The sequence below is a fragment of the Haemorhous mexicanus genome, chromosome 1, assembly GCF_027477595.1.
Source record: "Haemorhous mexicanus isolate bHaeMex1 chromosome 1, bHaeMex1.pri, whole genome shotgun sequence".
In the NCBI taxonomy this organism is placed as follows: Eukaryota; Metazoa; Chordata; class Aves; order Passeriformes; family Fringillidae; genus Haemorhous; species Haemorhous mexicanus.
In genome coordinates, this window is record NC_082341.1 from 107,599,733 (window position 1) to 107,618,672 (window position 18,940).

General features: G+C 36.9%; 1 protein-coding gene across 10 annotated transcripts in view; it reads right to left on the reverse strand.

The window, feature by feature from the left end:
* Positions 1-18,940, reverse strand: part of PTPRM (protein tyrosine phosphatase receptor type M) — a 443,590-nt gene that overhangs the window by 170,839 nt on the left and 253,811 nt on the right. For 6 of the 10 annotated variants that reach the window (XM_059858357.1, XM_059858382.1, XM_059858348.1 and 3 more), the window contains 3 exons: positions 6,930-7,203; positions 5,757-5,793; positions 575-649 (listed from right to left, as the gene is read on the reverse strand). In XM_059858357.1, coding sequence (XP_059714340.1) covers positions 575-649; positions 5,757-5,793; positions 6,930-7,203 — 386 coding nt within the window. The remainder of the gene's footprint in view (positions 1-574; positions 650-5,756; positions 5,794-6,929; positions 7,204-18,940) is intronic. The other 4 variants (XM_059858413.1, XM_059858397.1, XM_059858391.1 and 1 more) reach the window with 1 other exon arrangement.

Below are 18,940 nucleotides of genomic sequence, written 5' to 3' on the forward strand. Positions count from 1 at the left end.
TAATCCAAGAACTCATGTATGACAAAAATAAAAAGGAATTTTTTTTATTTCTTTATTTTAATTTCTTTCATATTGAAATTTTGCCAGAAAACAAGATCTTCCTACCACTACACAGGAAAAAAACCTGAATCTACTAATACCAGATCTTTGTCCTAACTTGCACATGCAACTTTTAAGCCTCAATTATTTAGAAATTCTAATGCCTTGATCTAATAACAGAGAAAAAAAATAAACAGGTACACAGATATATATCTATATGCAAACTTTCATTTAATTTATGGATGGAGCAAGACAAGATCTCTTCACAACACAAGGCTTGAAGGAACACTCCACAGATCACACACACAATGGGCACATGCAGCAGAGTTGTACATACAGGGACGTGTGTGTGAGTTTTGGTGCCAAGCACACCACTGAATTCAATGGAGCTGAGGAAAAAGAATTATAAACAGAAAGGAACTTTTACCACAGGAAACTGTTCATGAGCAGAGAAGGAAGAAACTGTCAGGGAAAAGGAGCCAAAGAAAAAGAGACAGAATGGGCATGGTGATTTGTCTGTACTTGAACATCTGACCTGTTAGCTGGTCGTCGCCTGCAGCAGGGGCGATGCGAATGTATGGTGTTGTAAGCTGAGTCACGATTATCGCAGCTAAGGCAAAGGAAGAGTTCCAGGTCAGCATGCATGAGGGAAAGAAAAGCCAGACTGAAGCTACGCCAGCAAGAAGAATCTTGGTCAGTTGTTTATTGTCTGAACTTCACAAATGAAAACCAAAAAACTCCCACAAGTTCCTTTTCATCTTTAGTTGTTAGTGTGGTTATTCTGCAAATTAATAAGCTGTTGCCTGTGAATTTCATTCAAGAAAAGGACTCAAAGCACATTATTTACTGCATTTGAGGAAACTGGAGACTCTTTGGCTCTGCCAGTCACAGCACTAAGCTTTCTAAGTGAAAACAAGCTGATTATTCAGAGTACTCTAATATCAACTTCTCCAAGTAATTTGAGCTAGTTTCATTTTTATTTTCCAATTTCATAATACTCCATTTTTCCTACAATTTTTTAAAGACAATTTTATGTAAAGCATTTTTGAGCTAGTTAAGATTAACTTTACTTGTACCCACTTGGGTCACGGTTCTAAAAATGCATGCACTACCCATATACTTAATGTTGAGTGTACAGAGAATGACTGCTGAGAGGTGGCACACTTTTATTAGGTGTGTGTGTAACTGTCCCAGGTCTGAGTTTCAAGTTCACAAGAAAAAGCTGAAAACCCTGCCTTGCTTGTACCCCAAAATATCCAGACTTTTCTGACAGAGTTACAACAACCACTCCCTGCTACAGACAACTGTTACTGTGGCTCACATTAATAAAATTTGTTATTTCTTTGTTTTCCAGCAGTTCTATGATTGCCTCTAAATGGTTAAGCACGCTGTGATACATATATATTAAGGAGTATTAAAAAAATTAAAAGGTCAGATCCAACACGATGCAGCTGGAGAATGATGCAAAGAAAAAATATTGGAAAATTAAGGACAAAATTATATGAAAGATCACTCATTTACATAGAACAGCCTGGGTGCTATTAGAAATGTGGCAGCGAGAGAGGAAAATAGATCATCTACCATCTGCAGACAATTAAACTCAAAACTGCTGCTGCATAATATTTGGAAATATCCCTCTGCAACACTGAAATGCAGTGTTGATAGTAGCTTCTAGAGTACTGTTGCTATTGGATTTAAAATATTATAATATCCTTTTCTCTCTCATAATTAATGAAAGCCTTCCAATATTGCAAAATTAGAACAATGATGCCTCCCTCTTGAGAACTGCATTCCTAGGAGATAATCAAGATGTTTCTATCCAGACAGTGTTGTAAGTCATATCAGGAAATATAGTCTTAATACAAATCACAAACCACCACAAAGTTGATAATAATAAACTTGGAGGAGTTTTGGAATGTTTTCAACTTAGTCTGTTGAGATTTTACAGTCATTTAGCTTGAAAAAAGAGTAGGAATATGAAAGCCATATTTCAAGCAATATATGACAACCTTTATTACTACTGGTACAAAAAGCTATTCCGGATTTTTGTTTGTTTGTTTGTTTAATTATCTTGTCAAAAATAATGGCAGTGGAAACCCTGCAGTCTCCCCATTTGTATATACACCAAATAGTCACAGAGGTCCCAGAAGCCTTTCTCTACAGAAAACTGAGATCAGGAGACTCCACATCATAATAATGTGCTGTAAGATCCTTCTGCTAACAAAGTCACTGGCAAAGGCTTCCTATGACTTCATCAGAAGCAGAAGGAGAACTTTCACCTCTACAAAAATCGAACCTTCTCATCCTCATTTATACTTGTAATCACCACAATCAGGATTTTTATATGATCTCTAAAAGAACACACTTAACAGAGGTTTCATTTGTAAAAATCTAATGGTCATAAAACAAGATCATTTTTTAAAAGGGTACAAACTAAAGCTGTTTAAAATATACTTGATGGAATGAGAAAGTATTATCTAGCTACTGACTCCAGACATGCATTTGACCCAGTAGAATTAGGCTGCACTCTTCTGGAGATAGGCTGTACTTTTCTAACAGGAAACCTGTCAGTATGATAATAAGCTATCTGCTGCACTTGGTCTCTGATACAGCAACAAGGTTTAATGTCTGCCAGTTGAGCACATGCTTGGCAGTGCATTATTCCTGCTGACATCAGTGGGAGGGAAGAAGGTACTCCAGGTACAGAACAGTTTTGGTGGATCTGGGACATTAACATTATGTTTATATTACAGTTACGTATTTTTATTTTTACAAAAAATTAAAAAGTGTATGGTGGGCCACAGAATGAACACTGCAGGACAGTGATAAAACCATTCTTAGTGACCTTAAGAAGGTCTTAAGGGCACCAACAACTTTATTATCAGGAAGTGAGATAATTAAAGGGAATATAACAAGCAAGTGGCATAGCTCTGCTCATGACATGCTCTGAATCCCCATGCTGATCCTCAGGGCACACTTCAAACAGGCTAACCAAAATGAGGTGGCTTGGCCAATCTCACCTGGCTCAGTGGAGCAACTTCAAAGTTGCCTTGAGTGTCCTGGATCCTAGGAAGGGCTCTTGATCCTAGGAAGGGCTCCTGATCCTAGGAATGGCACAGGCCTTTATCCAGTAAAATACTTACATCTCTACTTTAAGTTGGAACAGTCATGAAGTAGTCAATGAGATAATTCTCTGTGTGCAAAAGCAGGTATATGATTGACCTGATTAGGGCCCAGCTGGTCAGAGCATGGTGCTAGAAACACCAAGGCTGTGGGTTCAATTGACATATAGGCCACCCACTGAGGAGCTGGATTCAATGGTCCCTTGCAATTCAGAACATTCTGTGAAACCAAATGGCTTCTCACATACATAGTAAAATCCACAGTGTGTCTACTGATTCCAGTGGCCTACACAAGGCTCTAAGAATTTTCAGGATCAGACCTTAATTCAAAAGAAGATTGCACCAGTTTTATACATGAATGGCCTGAAGCACTTCCTCTAGCTCTAAAAACACTGAACTTGAACTTCTGAAGATAAGAGAAGCCTAGATGACGAATATTTCAGGAATGTTACTAGTATGTGAAAAGGTACTGGAGAGTGTTCCCAACCTTATTTGTCAGGAGCACTCCAGCACATAAATAGATGGACATAACAAGCGCATGGAGCTTAAGTAGCTCGCTGTCCAGTAGCTACACTGTAGTCTCAAAGCTCATTGGAAAATGGTGCAAGTCTAAGAAATCTGGCAAAGTGGTCAGAGCAGCTGTTGCCTACTGGGGTACAAACAATGTGAGTGTACCAAGCTGCTCATGGGGATTAAGCAGAAGGAGAGGAGATTGGGAGAGGGAAATTTTATGTCTTGTCCCAATGCAGGTTTGCTGTTTGCTTCTAATGCAAATGTGGGAGGTTCAAAGAGGGCACAGAATTCTGCTTTTCCCTAAAGTATCTCATTTAGATCCAAAGGGAGAACATCTGCACAGACAGCTACTTTTAATATCATATTAAAATATGTCATGGTCTCCATTCAATCTTTTTAAATTAATACAGATTAAAAATATAACAGAAGCATTCAGTTTAAATCATGAAAATCAGTGCCTTACTGTAGCCCCCCAAGAAAATTTTGCACAAGAGACTAAAAATACCATCAAGGCTACCTTTGGTTTGAAAAAAAAAAGTCCTCACAACAACATCTAACATTATTTTATTATGAAAAAATCTGAAATATGCTTTCAAAATAGGAATGTAGGGAGATTTTAATAAAATAAAAGCTACATTCCTCACATCTCCATTGCCAAATGGGTTTGCTCAAAGTAGCTTGTTGCTATGGGAGCTATTCCAACCCACAAAGTTACCCTCACTTCTCAAATGAGAGAGTAAAAATTTTCAGTCAGTCAAGTAATTTAAATAGTTGAACATCCATTTGTGATCAGAAATGCAAATCTGCAAAAAACTTAAAACCCATTCCTCTAATCATCTATTATGATTTCTGATGTACCCTAGTTCACCCCTGGTATCTCTGAAGATACCTGAAAACAATATAAGATTTCACTTGCAGCTGGAGTTAAACTCTCGTCTGTATTATATTTGGGTTGAGTTCAGATATTTGAAAGATTTCTGTGGTTTAGTAAGCAGTCAGTTAGTATACTGAAATTAAAACTACCTCCTTTGGTTTGGAAAAGAGAAGAAGCCAGGAATCAGTTCAAACAGATATGAAAATGTATTTGTCATATTAGGGAGTATACAAACTTTCAGCAGGGGTAGCTTCATACTAACATTTCTGTTACTTTTAAGTAATGACATTCTCACCCCATTTAGACTTAGAGGTGCTGATGAAATTGTGAAGTCTCTACGTAAAGGAAATCATGATGGAATCACTTTCATTAGGAACAGTCACTAGAAACAAGCATGATCTCCTGCAAGGTGCAGTGGTATAAGGATGAAGTAGTTTTTGCTTCGTGCTCTTCCCAAACTGCCAGGTAGTATTACTTGTTCCTACTCACAGCAGCATGTTCTTTCCTGCTCCTCTACTACCATCTCCAAGTCAATTGTACTATTCCATCACTTCTTTCTCAGGCAAGCTAAAGGTGCTAAGAAGGTGAGACTACAAAGATAATCACAGATAGATCTAGCCCCCGAATATAAATAGATCATCAACATGTTTATGTTTTCCTGTTTGGAGACAAAACCTATAGCCAGTACTGTCTCAATTATACATATTTGTCTCACAAATGGTAGTATCATCTGCTGACAGATGAGTAAATATAGTTGATCTGTCTCATTAAAATGAAGAACATGGTATCTCCACTTCTCTTTTATACAGCAATTAAGTTAAGGTAATTGCTTACAAGTAAGGGGCAATTTTTCACTACGGACGTATAAGCAGCCAGTATGTACTCTGCAATTGGCAATTTTACAACTCTACTATATAAATACATATATGTGTATGTAAGTGAGATCATATAAAAACCCAGAGAATGTATTTTAAAAGCCCTGTGTTCAAGCAGACAACCAAAAGTAATTAATAAATTTATGATTACAAACAAACAAACAAGCAAATTTTCTAAATCTCAGCTAAGGATGCAAATGATTCTATGAAAATTCTAAAATATGTTTAGTGATCTGTTTTAGCAATCTAAACACTTCTGGAAGTTTCCAAACACCATGTGAGGGGAAGGTCAACAACCTGAAGTACAGAATACATGACATAATCCAAACATACCTTTTGTGGCTACCCTGACGCAGTCGATTTTAGTCTCCTGTGTCAAACAAAGAGGGAAAAGGTCACATCTTGTGTTTCTAGACAAAGGAAGTCATCCATTATCATATTCTTAAAAGTACTGATAAAATGTCAGAGCAAAATGTGCCTCATTCCATATTTAACTGCTTATTAGCTAACTCCAAAGTGCTTTCATAATATGGACAAGCACTGCTTGGGTATGGTATGTAAACATTTCACTTAAGATTCCTCGAAAAGCAGAAAATTGAAAGATATTCACAGGAGCACAGGCAAGTGTTCAGCTTTTTAACTGGCAACATAATGACCTTGGGAGATTTTTCTTTTTCTTACAGCAAGTATAGTTTGAGGCATCATGTTAGACAACTTTAGGAAGAAAAAATAATCAATGGTGTTTCACATTTGTGCACTGTCGGTGCACTGTGAATGAGGGAGCATTATGGTTTCTGGCAGAAAACATTTCCAGGCTGTCAGCACAGACAGCCAAAGCTTATCAAGAATTGAAGGGCTCTGGGTAGGTCTGTCCAGGAAATGAAAAACAATTCCAGGAAGAATTAGTCTGATGAAACATGATCTGTGAGGATCTTTTTCCACACTTTTCATTTCAGTTCCATCTACCTCTTTTTCCTTTTACTTTGTTTGCAGAAAGGGACAAAAAAAAAAAAAAAGGTGATTTCTAATTCAATCAGGACAACCAAATGAGAAAAAGGGAGCTCAAGATGATACAAACTAAGGTAACAGGACTGGACATGCCAAGACAGATGTGCTAAAACCCACAATCGTGTTTGGCTTAAATGTAACCAAAGAAATCACAACATTTTCTTGTTCAAAGTAAGAAAAAAAAAACAAAAAGGAAGAAAAAAAGCCAGTCAAACACAGTCACTGGACAGCTTTTAGCTAATAAGACAGAACAGTAACATACTACTTTGCCTGCTCACTACTGACAAAATGTGTGGTTTTCCCCTCCTCTTTCCTGTAACCTTTAATCATTAAGCAATATTGTGTTAGGAAAACTGCTATTTTTTAAACTCAGTGTGTTACATTTCATGGCTACTTCATTTTCTCATTAGCAACTAAATTGGGTATCCTGCTAGTTGATGCCAATCATTTCTTTACACACAAACACATGTATAAAATCACGCCTGTTGCAAGACCTACCCCATTGGCTCTGCTAGCAGCTTGGAAATAGATGCTGTAGCTCTTATGAGGAAGAAGAGGAGTATTCCAGAAACCACTGTAGGTTTTGTTATCACCAATAGTAAAAGGCTGAGCAGCTAGTAAACCATTGGCTGGAATCTCTGCAGCAAAGTAGTACTGGGAATTCAAGAGTGAGGCATTCTGGAAATGAATGGGCACTGGGTAGCACTTTAGGATTTCAGTTGTTTTTTTGGTCCTCCGTGGGCGCTCTTCCTCAACAACGATTTGATAGACACTAAGAGTGTAGAAAGGAAAGAACAAAAGAAACAGTGGTTATTTTAAAACTTGGGCAGTCAAACCATCCTAAAACCATAACAGTGTACCAGTGTTTACTGGAAAAAAACAACTGTTAAAAGCAAAGAACACAGGGGAAAAATGACATTTTAATATTCAGGTGTAGAAATTTGTGGAATAGATTCAAGTTTTCAAATTAATTTAGTTCTGGAAAGACAAAATTAGCCATACACACCACAGCTTTTCACACAAGTGAATGCACAGCACATTTTCCTGTTCAAACTCTAGTACAGAAAAATTGTGTTTAATCAGTGCTAAAATGTGAAATTAAGTATTATTTTGTTCACCAAAGCAAGCATAAAGCTATAGAGTCCCTTCTCTAACCTGTTCTTTTACCTAAATGAAATTAAATTAGTACTAAGATAAAAATGAAGACATAAATTACAGAGAGATAGGGACCAGTATTTACCTAACTGCTGACATTTTAAGTATTTATAAAAGCATAAAGTGAAATTTCAGTGGCATATTAACTATTGCTGAGCAAGTATAAAACACTTTTTGATGGAAGTTATTATCACTCAGCAAAGAACTTTCACACATCTCATAGATAACCATACTTTTCAGTTTCTGCATTCTTCAAAGCAAGTCAGTTTGCACTTGCAGTCTCTGCTGTACTGGGACCTACAGAGAACAGTCCATCCCTCCCCACTGTAAAGGTGCTATGGACATTCAAACAGGAACAAAGAAATTGCAATTTCTGCTGTATATGCAAACAGTGTAATCATTATACCCTTGCAGTTGCTGTAAAAGACTGAGTCAGTGCTTTTAAATTCGTCATGTGGGAAGTCCATGTCTCTAAAGAGGACTGGCTTATAAGTTTATTGCTTCACTGGGGACCAGTGATTCTTAATCAGTATTTGTCTCCTGGAGTCTTGAATCCCAGTAAACAAGTCCGTCTAGATAATTGATGTCAAAGTGGCAACGTGTCCACATTTTTGCGTATCATCTACATCCAGTAACAAGTTATAATCTTTCAAGTTGACAGTTCATAAAAACCAGCAATCTCTGCATAGGAAGCTTCTTAAAGATGAAATATCCACAGAGTCTTCTGACATGTTACTGTTCCCGTCATCTGTAGGTAGAGAATTATGTTTACAGAAGATTCTGCCCAAAGTACAGGGACACATGGGCTGAGCTCCTGCAGGACCATCTCAGTCTGGACCCAACAGGGTTTATTGGTTTAGTCATATCCCTGCACAGCTATGGCTACTTCCCTTCTAGAGGCAAATCTGGTTTAGAAATAAAGTGATGAACTGTCCAATGACAGAAGGGATGGTGCTTTAACAACCTGGAGGGGAAGGCATCCCTTGACCAGAGTACGGGGTCAGACCAGACGATCTTTAAAGGTCCCTTCCAGCACAAACCATTCTATGATTCTGTGACCCCACCATTTAAGGTCTGCAGAGTCTTTATAGTCAAATATCACCAAGGGGCAGAAAATGCCAATTTTCTTGACCGTCTTACTGTTTTTTTACCAGACTTACTGATCATGTGCCACAGACCTTGTTGACTGTATTTTTAAGATCTAGCATCTCCAGTAGGACATGCTGCACTTCTATGCTCACAAAAAATGCCCAGAAAGTTAACACAGAGAATGCACTTTCCTTCTGCTTGATATAGACTTTCAATAGGGTAGAGCTTTAGCTCAATGTTAACACACTTAAACCTATCTGCCTTCATGAAGATGTCTACACATCTACAGTTCCAAGAGACCTGAGCAGAAGGAAGGCGTCCACTTTTAGGTCAACCTAATTGCTTCTCAGACTCCATTGATTATAACAACTAAATACTCAGCTCACAGGTAGACATCTAAAAGCAGACACTCCATTTTAAATGTTTTAATTTAATGCTGAACTTCATGCATCTATCCATGCAAGAATTTAGTACAGCCAGGGACAGAGGAATGTCTTGAGGGTTCACTTGAAGGCCTCTGCTTGTACATTTTGCAGCTCTGTGCAACAAGAGATATTCTGCTTCATATCAAGCAGAAACATTTTCATTAGTTGATTAATTCCATGCTGAGTAGTAAATGAAGGTCAATCCACAGCAATGTTTCTTTGATCCTGTGGGAACTGATTTGTAAAAAATCCTAGCCATAGAATATCTACATGAAAATCTTGGTTTTTTTCTTACATGGGAACTGATTTGTAAAAAATCCTAGCCATAGAATATCTACATGAAAATCTTGGTTTTTTTCTTACAAATCAACTTTTGACATGATTTTCAGAATTAATTTTCTAAAACAAAAGAATTAATTTTCTAAAACAAAAGAGAGTTGCTTAGAACTAGGACTCCAAGCTTCTTTGAAGACAGCATGTTGCCTCCTCTAACTATTAATTTGCAATATTAATCTACAATAAATACTTTGCAAACTTAAATGGAGTATTGGAAAAAAAATGCAGAAGGTGATGTATTCCTGCAAGATAGTGGAGCTGGATATGCTTGCCTAATACTGCAGCAAATATAAGAATCCAGCAGTTTCACTAAGCACGATGGATAGTAAACTAAGTTACTTCTGCCTTGCAGCAGGCCTGAATATAAGAGGGACTTCAGATGAGATACTATGACTTGTTTCAGTACTGAAATGAGGATTCTCTTAATTTTTCACTCAGTGATTAAAGCTAAACACAGTAGACATTTTAGAAACAAATCTGTGATTAAAATCCTCCTTTTCCTGTGGTAAACCCATACTTACTTATACCACATGCACTACTCATTGTATACCTTTCAGATGCCTGCCATCTACTCATTTTCAGATACTTTAAAGAAAGAAGTAAGTTGACTGGAGCAATTTCAAACTCAAAATGTCTTTTAATCTTTACTCCACAAGACAAATTAGATTTGCAAGCAACTAGACCTCAAATCTATTTGCTCTTTAATAATTTAAGCACTGAAAGGTCAAACAACTCTTTTCTGTTCCCCTTCATCAAAGTCCAAGCGCTAATGAAAAATAACTAAATCCTATCTGCTGGCCAATTTCCACACATGGCTGTTTCTCTGATGTAAATTAACACATTATGAGCACCTGGGTCAATGGAAACCTGACAGAATTTTATCAGAGATACTTTTTACATTTGTACAAATGAGATCATCTTGCTAATGAATTTTACAAAATTACCCCAATTACAATTATAATCCAAAAGCTTTCTCTAGGTTTTACAATTAATATTATTTTCTTTAATATGTAACAGCTTGACAGCCTACTCTGAAAAGGGCTCAAGCTCAGCGAATTGAGCTAGCACTGTGAGCCACGACTCTACTATTCCTCTTGTGTATTAGTCAGATTTCTGGCTTGTTTGACATTAAATTATTCCTTTTCCACAACTCTACATTTCAGAGAATAAAGTCTTCCTACCTGTAATCCAGAAAACAAGTTCTGCACTACAGTGAAATGTGCTAAAAGCATATCGATTCTCGGCAGCATTTAGACTGCTTTTCCAGAAGCAAAGAAATGTAATTTAAGTATTCCTGTTACACAGCTCTACTATATTTCAATGCCTTCGAAATTAAATTCAAAAAAATTTTTTTATAAATAAATAGTTCGATGCTGCACTGAGAAAGGAACACATGGCAGTTATTTTTAACCTAGGATTCAAATGCTTCAAATTTGGGGATTAAAAAGGTGTATGGGAAAAGAAAAAAAATTGTATTGTTTTTACACTGCTTTTTAGTCTAACAATTCAAAACCAGTCCCGAATTTAAATGATTATGCAAAGATACAGATCTGAACACTGTACTTTAATTATTGTAAGAAATTAAACATAGCAGGTCTCTCAGATATTCATTGAATTTGGATTGCTGAAATTGGAATGGTGTGTCAATGTCTGATAAATACACTAAATTTTTTTTTTCAGAGCTGAAAAAGAGACATGAAAGCAGAAAGAAAACGTATTAGCACGGTAATAAAAGATGCTCAGAGTACATAGACAAATGACAATTTCAAAGAAGACTTAAGTATATATCTAGTCTTAATTACATGAAATGATGGGTTTTGGTAACCTCCTGATTCAGGACATAACTCCACATTACTGGAATGTAAATAAAATTTTAATTAATCAAAGTCTCATTCAAAGTTACAGAATAACTTTCCCAGAAGGACCTATTGGATGCAAATGTAGACTTCAGAAGTCTTCATACACGAGTATGTACCTGTACATACTTAATATGTACCATTTAGGCATTTATTGAAACTTATTAATCTATAATTACACCTAATTCCAAAGTAATTCCAAATTGTAAACAAAGGGAAAACAAGCTTGATTACTTCACTATTGAACTGTCAGCTCTATTTTGTCTCTCTAAAACAGTCTTGATGCTTTATATAACTGAAGCATTTAAGAAATTTTTAGAATTAATTTCACAGAGGGGAGGTGGCCTAAGGAACTGAATATAGACAAAGACTATCTGAATTTATTTACTAGTCTCAATACAGCTGCTGTGTGGGATCCTAGGCAAGTCAATCAACTATTATGGGGCTCAAAAATCCAGTTGTAAAATGAGAATAAGAAACTTTCTTATTCCTGCTCCAATTGTTTAAAATCCCTTTGAATTCTTACTATCCTTGATAATTTTTTTCCCCCCCTAAGAAATGTACAAAGCCTGCAAAGCCCTTAAGGTCCACAAGGAGTGCCCTAATGAGCTGTGTAAACTGCTGGGCTACCTTTGCAGACTGTCATGGTAACACTCTCGAGCCTAATATTGAAGTTTTCTGCGCACTGTTATAAGTTCATGCTTTACTAGAAATATAGAAAACCGGTACTTTCCATAGATCTATTTCTGTATTTTGACTTGCATGCTTACTTTGTTTTAATGCTTACAGAGCCAAACAATAGAATAACCCTTAATCTACATACTGGCCATTATTTAAGTTACTCACTCCCACAGTCCTATTTATCTGCATGCTAGAATCACTTTACTGCATTTTTCTACTGAAATACCAGTTCCAATAGAGGGCAAAATTAAGAAACCCAAACCCCACCCCATTATCACAGCTCTGAGTCCATGAAGAACCTGATTGCTCAAACCATCAAAGTCCCCACAGTTTGTAATAAGGGAAATCTTCTGTAGATCCTGCAAATTCTTCTATTGTCCTGCCATTAAGACTTTTAAAATGTATTAGTTCTTTTATGTTCTGTATCTAAAACTCCATATATCTTTGTCATGTGTTATGCAAGTTTATTGCCTAACATTGCTTCTTGAAACGAATACAGCCTTTGGACAGTTTTTTCTGTATAATATGCAACACACCTTCATCTCTGTCATCAGCTGTCTCTGACATAGTCATATCATATTGATATGGATTAACGCTGGAGATACATATTTATTTCTCCATGCCCTTATACTGCACTAGATTCTTGTAATTCATCCTGTAACTTCAAATTTTACAAGTTCTAGAAATTATTTGTAATTATACATATGTAATGCCCCTTGAAATGGAAGAGGGAAATTACTCTTTAAAGGACAGGAATTAATAATTTATGGTTAGCAGGCAAATAGAAAAAGGCTACAAGAAATTGCCACTAACTCTCCTCCTACTGTGAGAGTGCCTTATTTATTATAAGTGAATTAAACAAAGGTGATGAACAACCCCTGATTTATCAGCTGTCTCACCATCACAGCTACACAGGCTTTGCCAGTGGGTGAGGAGTTCTACCAAAGCCTAACTTACAGTGAATAAAACATACTCTGTGTGCAGTCATTTCCAGAACGGATTCAATGCCAGAGAAGCAGCCGAATAGCAGTCCTGTCCTGCTGACCACTGTCCCTGTGACCACTTTGCATATTTTATTAAAGGGGAAGCACACATGGTTCAACTGTGGACCAGAGGTAAGACCAGGGAGTTTTTGATTAACAGTAGGACAAATGAGTGTACCTACTAATGATGGAGAAGATTGTTTAAGGTAGACACCACTATTTCAGGGATGTTTTATCTGGGGGATCAGAGATTTTCTGGGCTTTTTGCAAAATACAGCATCACTCACTACAACTCCTAAAAAAAGTTGAAGAAGCTTAAAAAAAAAGCCCTTGTAAGAACATAATGTTCAGACATGACAATATAGAACTTATAGTGAAGAAAACTTACAGTGAAGAACTTATAGTTCTTATAGAACTATAAGTTCTTATAGAACTTATAGAACTTATAGTGAAGAACTTAGAGTGAAGAAAAAAAAGGAGACAAAGCAAAACCTCTAAATTGATGCTGCTGTACCAACAATGCCAACAAGTATTTTTAAAATCATACATTAATATGTAATTTATATTGGGGGAAAAATGTGATTTAGGCAATGCTGCAAATAATATTTGCACAACAAAATCATCAAAATTCTTGCAATGGTTCCCATTTAAGCCCTTCATGTACTAGTGTTAGAGGTATATTGCCTGTTTCTTGGGGTGAGTGAAGGGAATCTCAAATCCTTATAGCTTTTCAGAGTGAAAGGAATCTTAAATCCTACTAACTTTTTGTTTGCATCTTTACTTGAAGCTACTAGGTACCATGTAAACAAAAGCTTTACCATTCTTTGGCAGGTTTCTAACTCTGAGGAACAGTTGTTGCCTCACAAATGCAGAAAAGGTGCTAAGTAAATAAAATACTTTGTGCTACCAGCTTGTTCAAACTTGAATGGAATGATTCTACTTTCACATCTGCCTTTATCTACTAGCTTTGCAGGTCAAGAGATAAGTCTGGTTAGATTCTCCAAGGCAGGGCCTGTCTTCATTCCCAGAAAATACTATTACTGGCACCTGAAATTTTCAGCCCATGGGGGAAAAAATAAAATTCAAGGAATCTTTTGGAATCAGACCTGGCATGAACACAAGAGAGACTAGTATTATACAACACCACCATTGTCATGCAAGGAGCCCTATTTCTCAGATCAATCACAGCAGAAATACCTAAAGGGCTGTAAAGGAGGAGATAAGACAGCTTAGGTTCAGTCCCTAGAGATAGCGGCAAATGTAAACTCTCAGGTGTCGTAATAAGCTTTATCTTCACAGACCCAAGTCCACTGGGGAACAGTATCCAGTTTTTAATGTAAAACTCCTAAGCTGCTTTGTGACTGCCCAACTCTTTTGTATGGATGGTCTCAAGGACTTAAAAGTCAGCATTTACAAAGGAGATTTTCAGGGGAAAATACATCCAAGCAAACCACTCCTTAGCATTCCTATGGTTTTATACAGGAAATCCTGACAATTTTTCAAATGGAAAGCATTAAGTCTCTGGAAGTTAAAGATATTTTGCTTGTTCTTTCTTCTAAGGACAGTCACCAGGGAAGGATATGACAACAGGTTCAATTCCCTTGAGAAGGAAAACATTTGCTACATTGTATCTTAATTGCAGAAGAGACAGATAGGCTCTGAAAACAGTAATTTCAAGGCCACCAGAAGTTCGTAACACATTCAAATTCTGTCTTCCAGATGCAGAAGAAAAAATACATTTCTCTTTTGCAAATCTGGACTCCCTAGGATATAAGGGACACATCAGAGCTTTGGCTCAGAAAACTGCACGAAGAAATTCTGCAAGGAAAAGGAGACAGCGTCCATGCTCCTTCCACTTTCCAGGGGCCAGATGGGTGCCATCTAGTCCTGATGACACGGTGTGTTTAACCTTTTGTCTTATTTCCTAGTACAGAGATTCACTGTTTTAGAGAATCCAAGCACACTTGTCAGGGGCATAGAGTGTCCAGCAAAGAGTGTCCATCTTCAGCCTCGTAATTGCAGACAACCATAACACCATTCATGAAACCTTTCTGAAATGTTTCTGCCTTTAGATTCAGTCATGACAAATGACAATCCAAAATGAAGTTTTGTTTTGTTAGTAGAGAAGGGGAGAGACAGAGTGGAAAATCTCACAAGAATTTCAGTTTGGAATACTTTGTTATTTAGCAAGACAATAAAGATTGTGGCAGTAGATAATCTGTATTTGGTTTTACAACATATAGCCTGCTGATGGACTGCAGTTTTAACTTTGCCCCATCCATCCTGCGCAAAAAATCAATAAATTCAATACATATGCTAACCTACACTTGTTCAAAAGAAGTATTACTTTACTATTGAAACAGCATATTAAAATTTATAAGACCCATTTGCCCAACAAGTATATAAGTAGTGGTTAGACATAACAACAACAATAATTGTGGCACAAGAGACTGCTCTGTTACTGTGAACAGGCAAGGGAATCAAAGCTGCTCTCTCAACCCTCCCAACCCCCCAGATTCTTGATAAATACTGATGAAATGGTATTTTTTTCTCCGTGGTTATATCACCGCATGGTTAATTATTTGTAATTATTTAAATACTGGTCCCCAGCTAGGACTTGGCAGTGTTATTACTGCACTGGCCTACAAGTGACTGTCACAATTACCACAAACAGGATGACAAAAATGACAGGATGCAACTATGTTTTCACAACTGTTATGTACATTGTTACACCTGAAATTCCTTAATCATCAGTTTCCCCACTTGGAAATAACCACAAATACTTGGAAATAACCACATAATTCTAACTCTCTTTTTCTTCTAAAAGGTAATAATTTACACATTTTTGTTATTTTGTAGGAGAAGTTTTTAATTATTGTTTCTTCTGCTGAAAAAATTATATGTTCTAAAATATTGCAGGCCACAAAACCACCCTATGATCAGAAACATACTTTTTGTGAAAACACTTAAAACTTCATGGTGGCTTGTGCTCTCCATACTTAATACAGATTTATGTATTTGCCTGCTTTTTCTTCAAACTCAAAAATATCAAGAAAACATATAAATCTTATAAATTTTGTATACAGTCTGTAGACCTGCACAATACAAAGTGAGTACAAAATGTAAATAAAATTAAGCTTGCTTAAAATAGTACTGTTTCACAAGGAGTTCACAGTAGTTTTCTAGTGGTTTAAGTAATATGACACAAGAGAGAATTTGGCTCTAGATTAATAATTTATTTCAGCTATTAAATGCTGGAAAAGAAAAGGACATCTTTGACTACAGAGCTCCCCTAATGTGCCCCATACAGTATCAATGAGATCAATCTGCTAAAAACAGGCTGCAAGCGACAAATTAAGAGGGGCACGAGAGACCTGGCAATGTATTTTGGTGGTTTTCGTTTTCTTCCCCTTGGGTGTTTTTGGGGGTTTTTTGTTTGGCTGGGGATTGTTTGGTTTTTAGTTTGTGGTTTTTTTTTTTTTTTTTTTTTTGGTTAATTTGGTTTTTTTTCACAGAATAAAAGCAGTATTTCAGACAAGTAACTGTGCATATGAAAAGAGAAAGAAAGAGACAAAACAAAAGAAGGAAAAGATTGAAATATTCAAGAATACTAAAGTTTACACAAGGCAGGAAAGTAGAGAAGAAAAGAAGAAAATAACAGATAATGTACTGAAAACAGCTTGACATGTATCATCCTGTTTGGTAAATAAGAAGTGAAAATAAAAAGCAGTAGTAGGAAAGATAGATAAAATAAAAATGAAGTCTCTCTCTAATATAGATACACTTTAAACAAAGCATTTTGAACAACTCACACCCATCTACTTTTTTATACGTTACACACAGTGTTTGTAAAAGATGTTTGATTTCATAGCTATATTAAAAAATCAAATACCTTTTACAAACAAATGGTGCATCATTTATAAAATTAATTTACTTCATAATAGAGCTGGAAAATCATATTATGTACTTTCTTAAAACTGGGGTGGGGTTGTTATCCAAGAATGACTGCCTAAAAGATCTCTTGACACTCACTGTGATCTACTGAGCATTTTTTTAAATTGCTCCACTAACTGACACTTGGCTTCTTCCATAAATAACTCTGGTAACTGTAACCTTATAATCTTTCTGCTCAGTATGTCACCATTAACTTTTTGGCAACAAAAAAACATCTCTGCTGACAGCTCTTTCATGTTTAAGGGACAAAACTATCCCATTTACATTGACCAGATACTGGGTTTTTTAAAGGCCATTTGAAACAGAAGATGCATCAACGCCTTTAAATAGACTAAGGCACTACAAATTTTACTGCAAGAAATCCAGAATGTTATAATCCCATCTCTATTCCACATGTCATCTGTGATACCCAGCTCCCACCTTCAATATGCTCAGCTCCTTTTAGCATCTCCCAAACACTGGCTGGAAAAGAGGAGACACATGCTGTGGCTGATCTGGGCTCCATCCTGGCCTGTGGAGCTTATATGTCAATTGTAGCTCTCTGCCATGGCCCACATGAAATGAACTAACTCATACTCCAACACAGCCTAACCCTTCAGATGCCAATCTGGGTCTTTCACAGAGGTGCCAAAGAATGTGAGAAACTCACTATTTATGCAACACTCACACTACTGCTTAAAAATTTCCAAGAGGTCCTTTATTAACGAGGGAAGGAAGGAACATACAGGCGGATGAACAAGATGATACTTAAGACTTGTTTTCTTAGGAAACCAGGAAAAAAGCCAGGTGTAAACTTTAACTTATTTATGAGTCAGAAAGCTTAATTCTAATCTTGGACATGTAATATAGCACACAGAAGACAAGGAGTAGTCCCTTTCTTCATTCTACCAGTGAAAAGTTTTATTCCTACTGAGTAATGACTCAGTCCCTCTAGGAACCAGATACTATTGATCTCACTCCACAAGGCTTTATGCTCTTAATTTAAGCCCAAGCAGCAATATCACTAACTTCAATGATGCTGGTCTAAACTGAACTAACCTAAAGCTTTAGATCATCCAGGGCTTTGAGACCGACTTCATTACCAAGCAGTACAAAACAGGGATGCCTCCTACTTTCTTTATGGTCTTCTCACAACTTGCCTTTAAAATGAATGATGCAAACCACAGAGAGACTGTGAGGTTACTAATTCCACAGAACAGTCCACAAAGCGACTATTCTGAGATATTCTGGTGATCAACATGGAAAAACTGAATAAAAAATAAATAAATACATTCAGCTGCTTATTACGCCACTCCTCACCATTGCCAAGTTGTTTATAATCACATATAGTTATCTCTTCCTCTTTTTCTTTAGAGTATTTCCAGATATTTTAACTTGAGATACAGCAATCGAGAAAGCATGATATACTGACTTGCAGAAAGCTAAACAGATTGTCCCTACCCCCATAAGGAATAAAACTGTGCTCTCAGAAACACTGATCCCCAGGGCTTGACCTCTTAGGCCATCCTTCCCACCACAGCAAATCTACACTTTCCTGTAGCCAGAAACACACTGCAGTTCCTCTCCTGACCATGGGAGGAGGCTTAGCTCTTCTTCATCTTTGCAACACAGCTCTCCCCCTTGGGGAAGAAGGGCCTACTCATTCTCTAAGCAACATTGTTGGGTACAAAAAACTAAAAATAATTTAAAAAGAAAGCTGCAGGTAGAGATTTCAAGAGGCTATTTCTGCTGTTAACAAACAATGAACAAACCATTTCAAGCGCAGAGCTTGTTCTGTACTATCCTGCTACTGATCTGCTCTTAATTTGAGTACTTTCTTCCAGTAATCACCTATTCAAAGCAGTGAGGGAAGAAGGAAGGTGGTGAAAGGGAGATGAGGAGAAAGAGGGATGCAGAGGAAAAAAGGGAGAGACAGAGAGGGAGAGGCAGAGGGGGTGGGAGACTTCTGTGTAAAATCCTGCTGAGAAGAGAAATGCCAGTTAGTCACAAGTTATGTGGGAAGTTTTTAATGAAAACAACCCATCATCAAA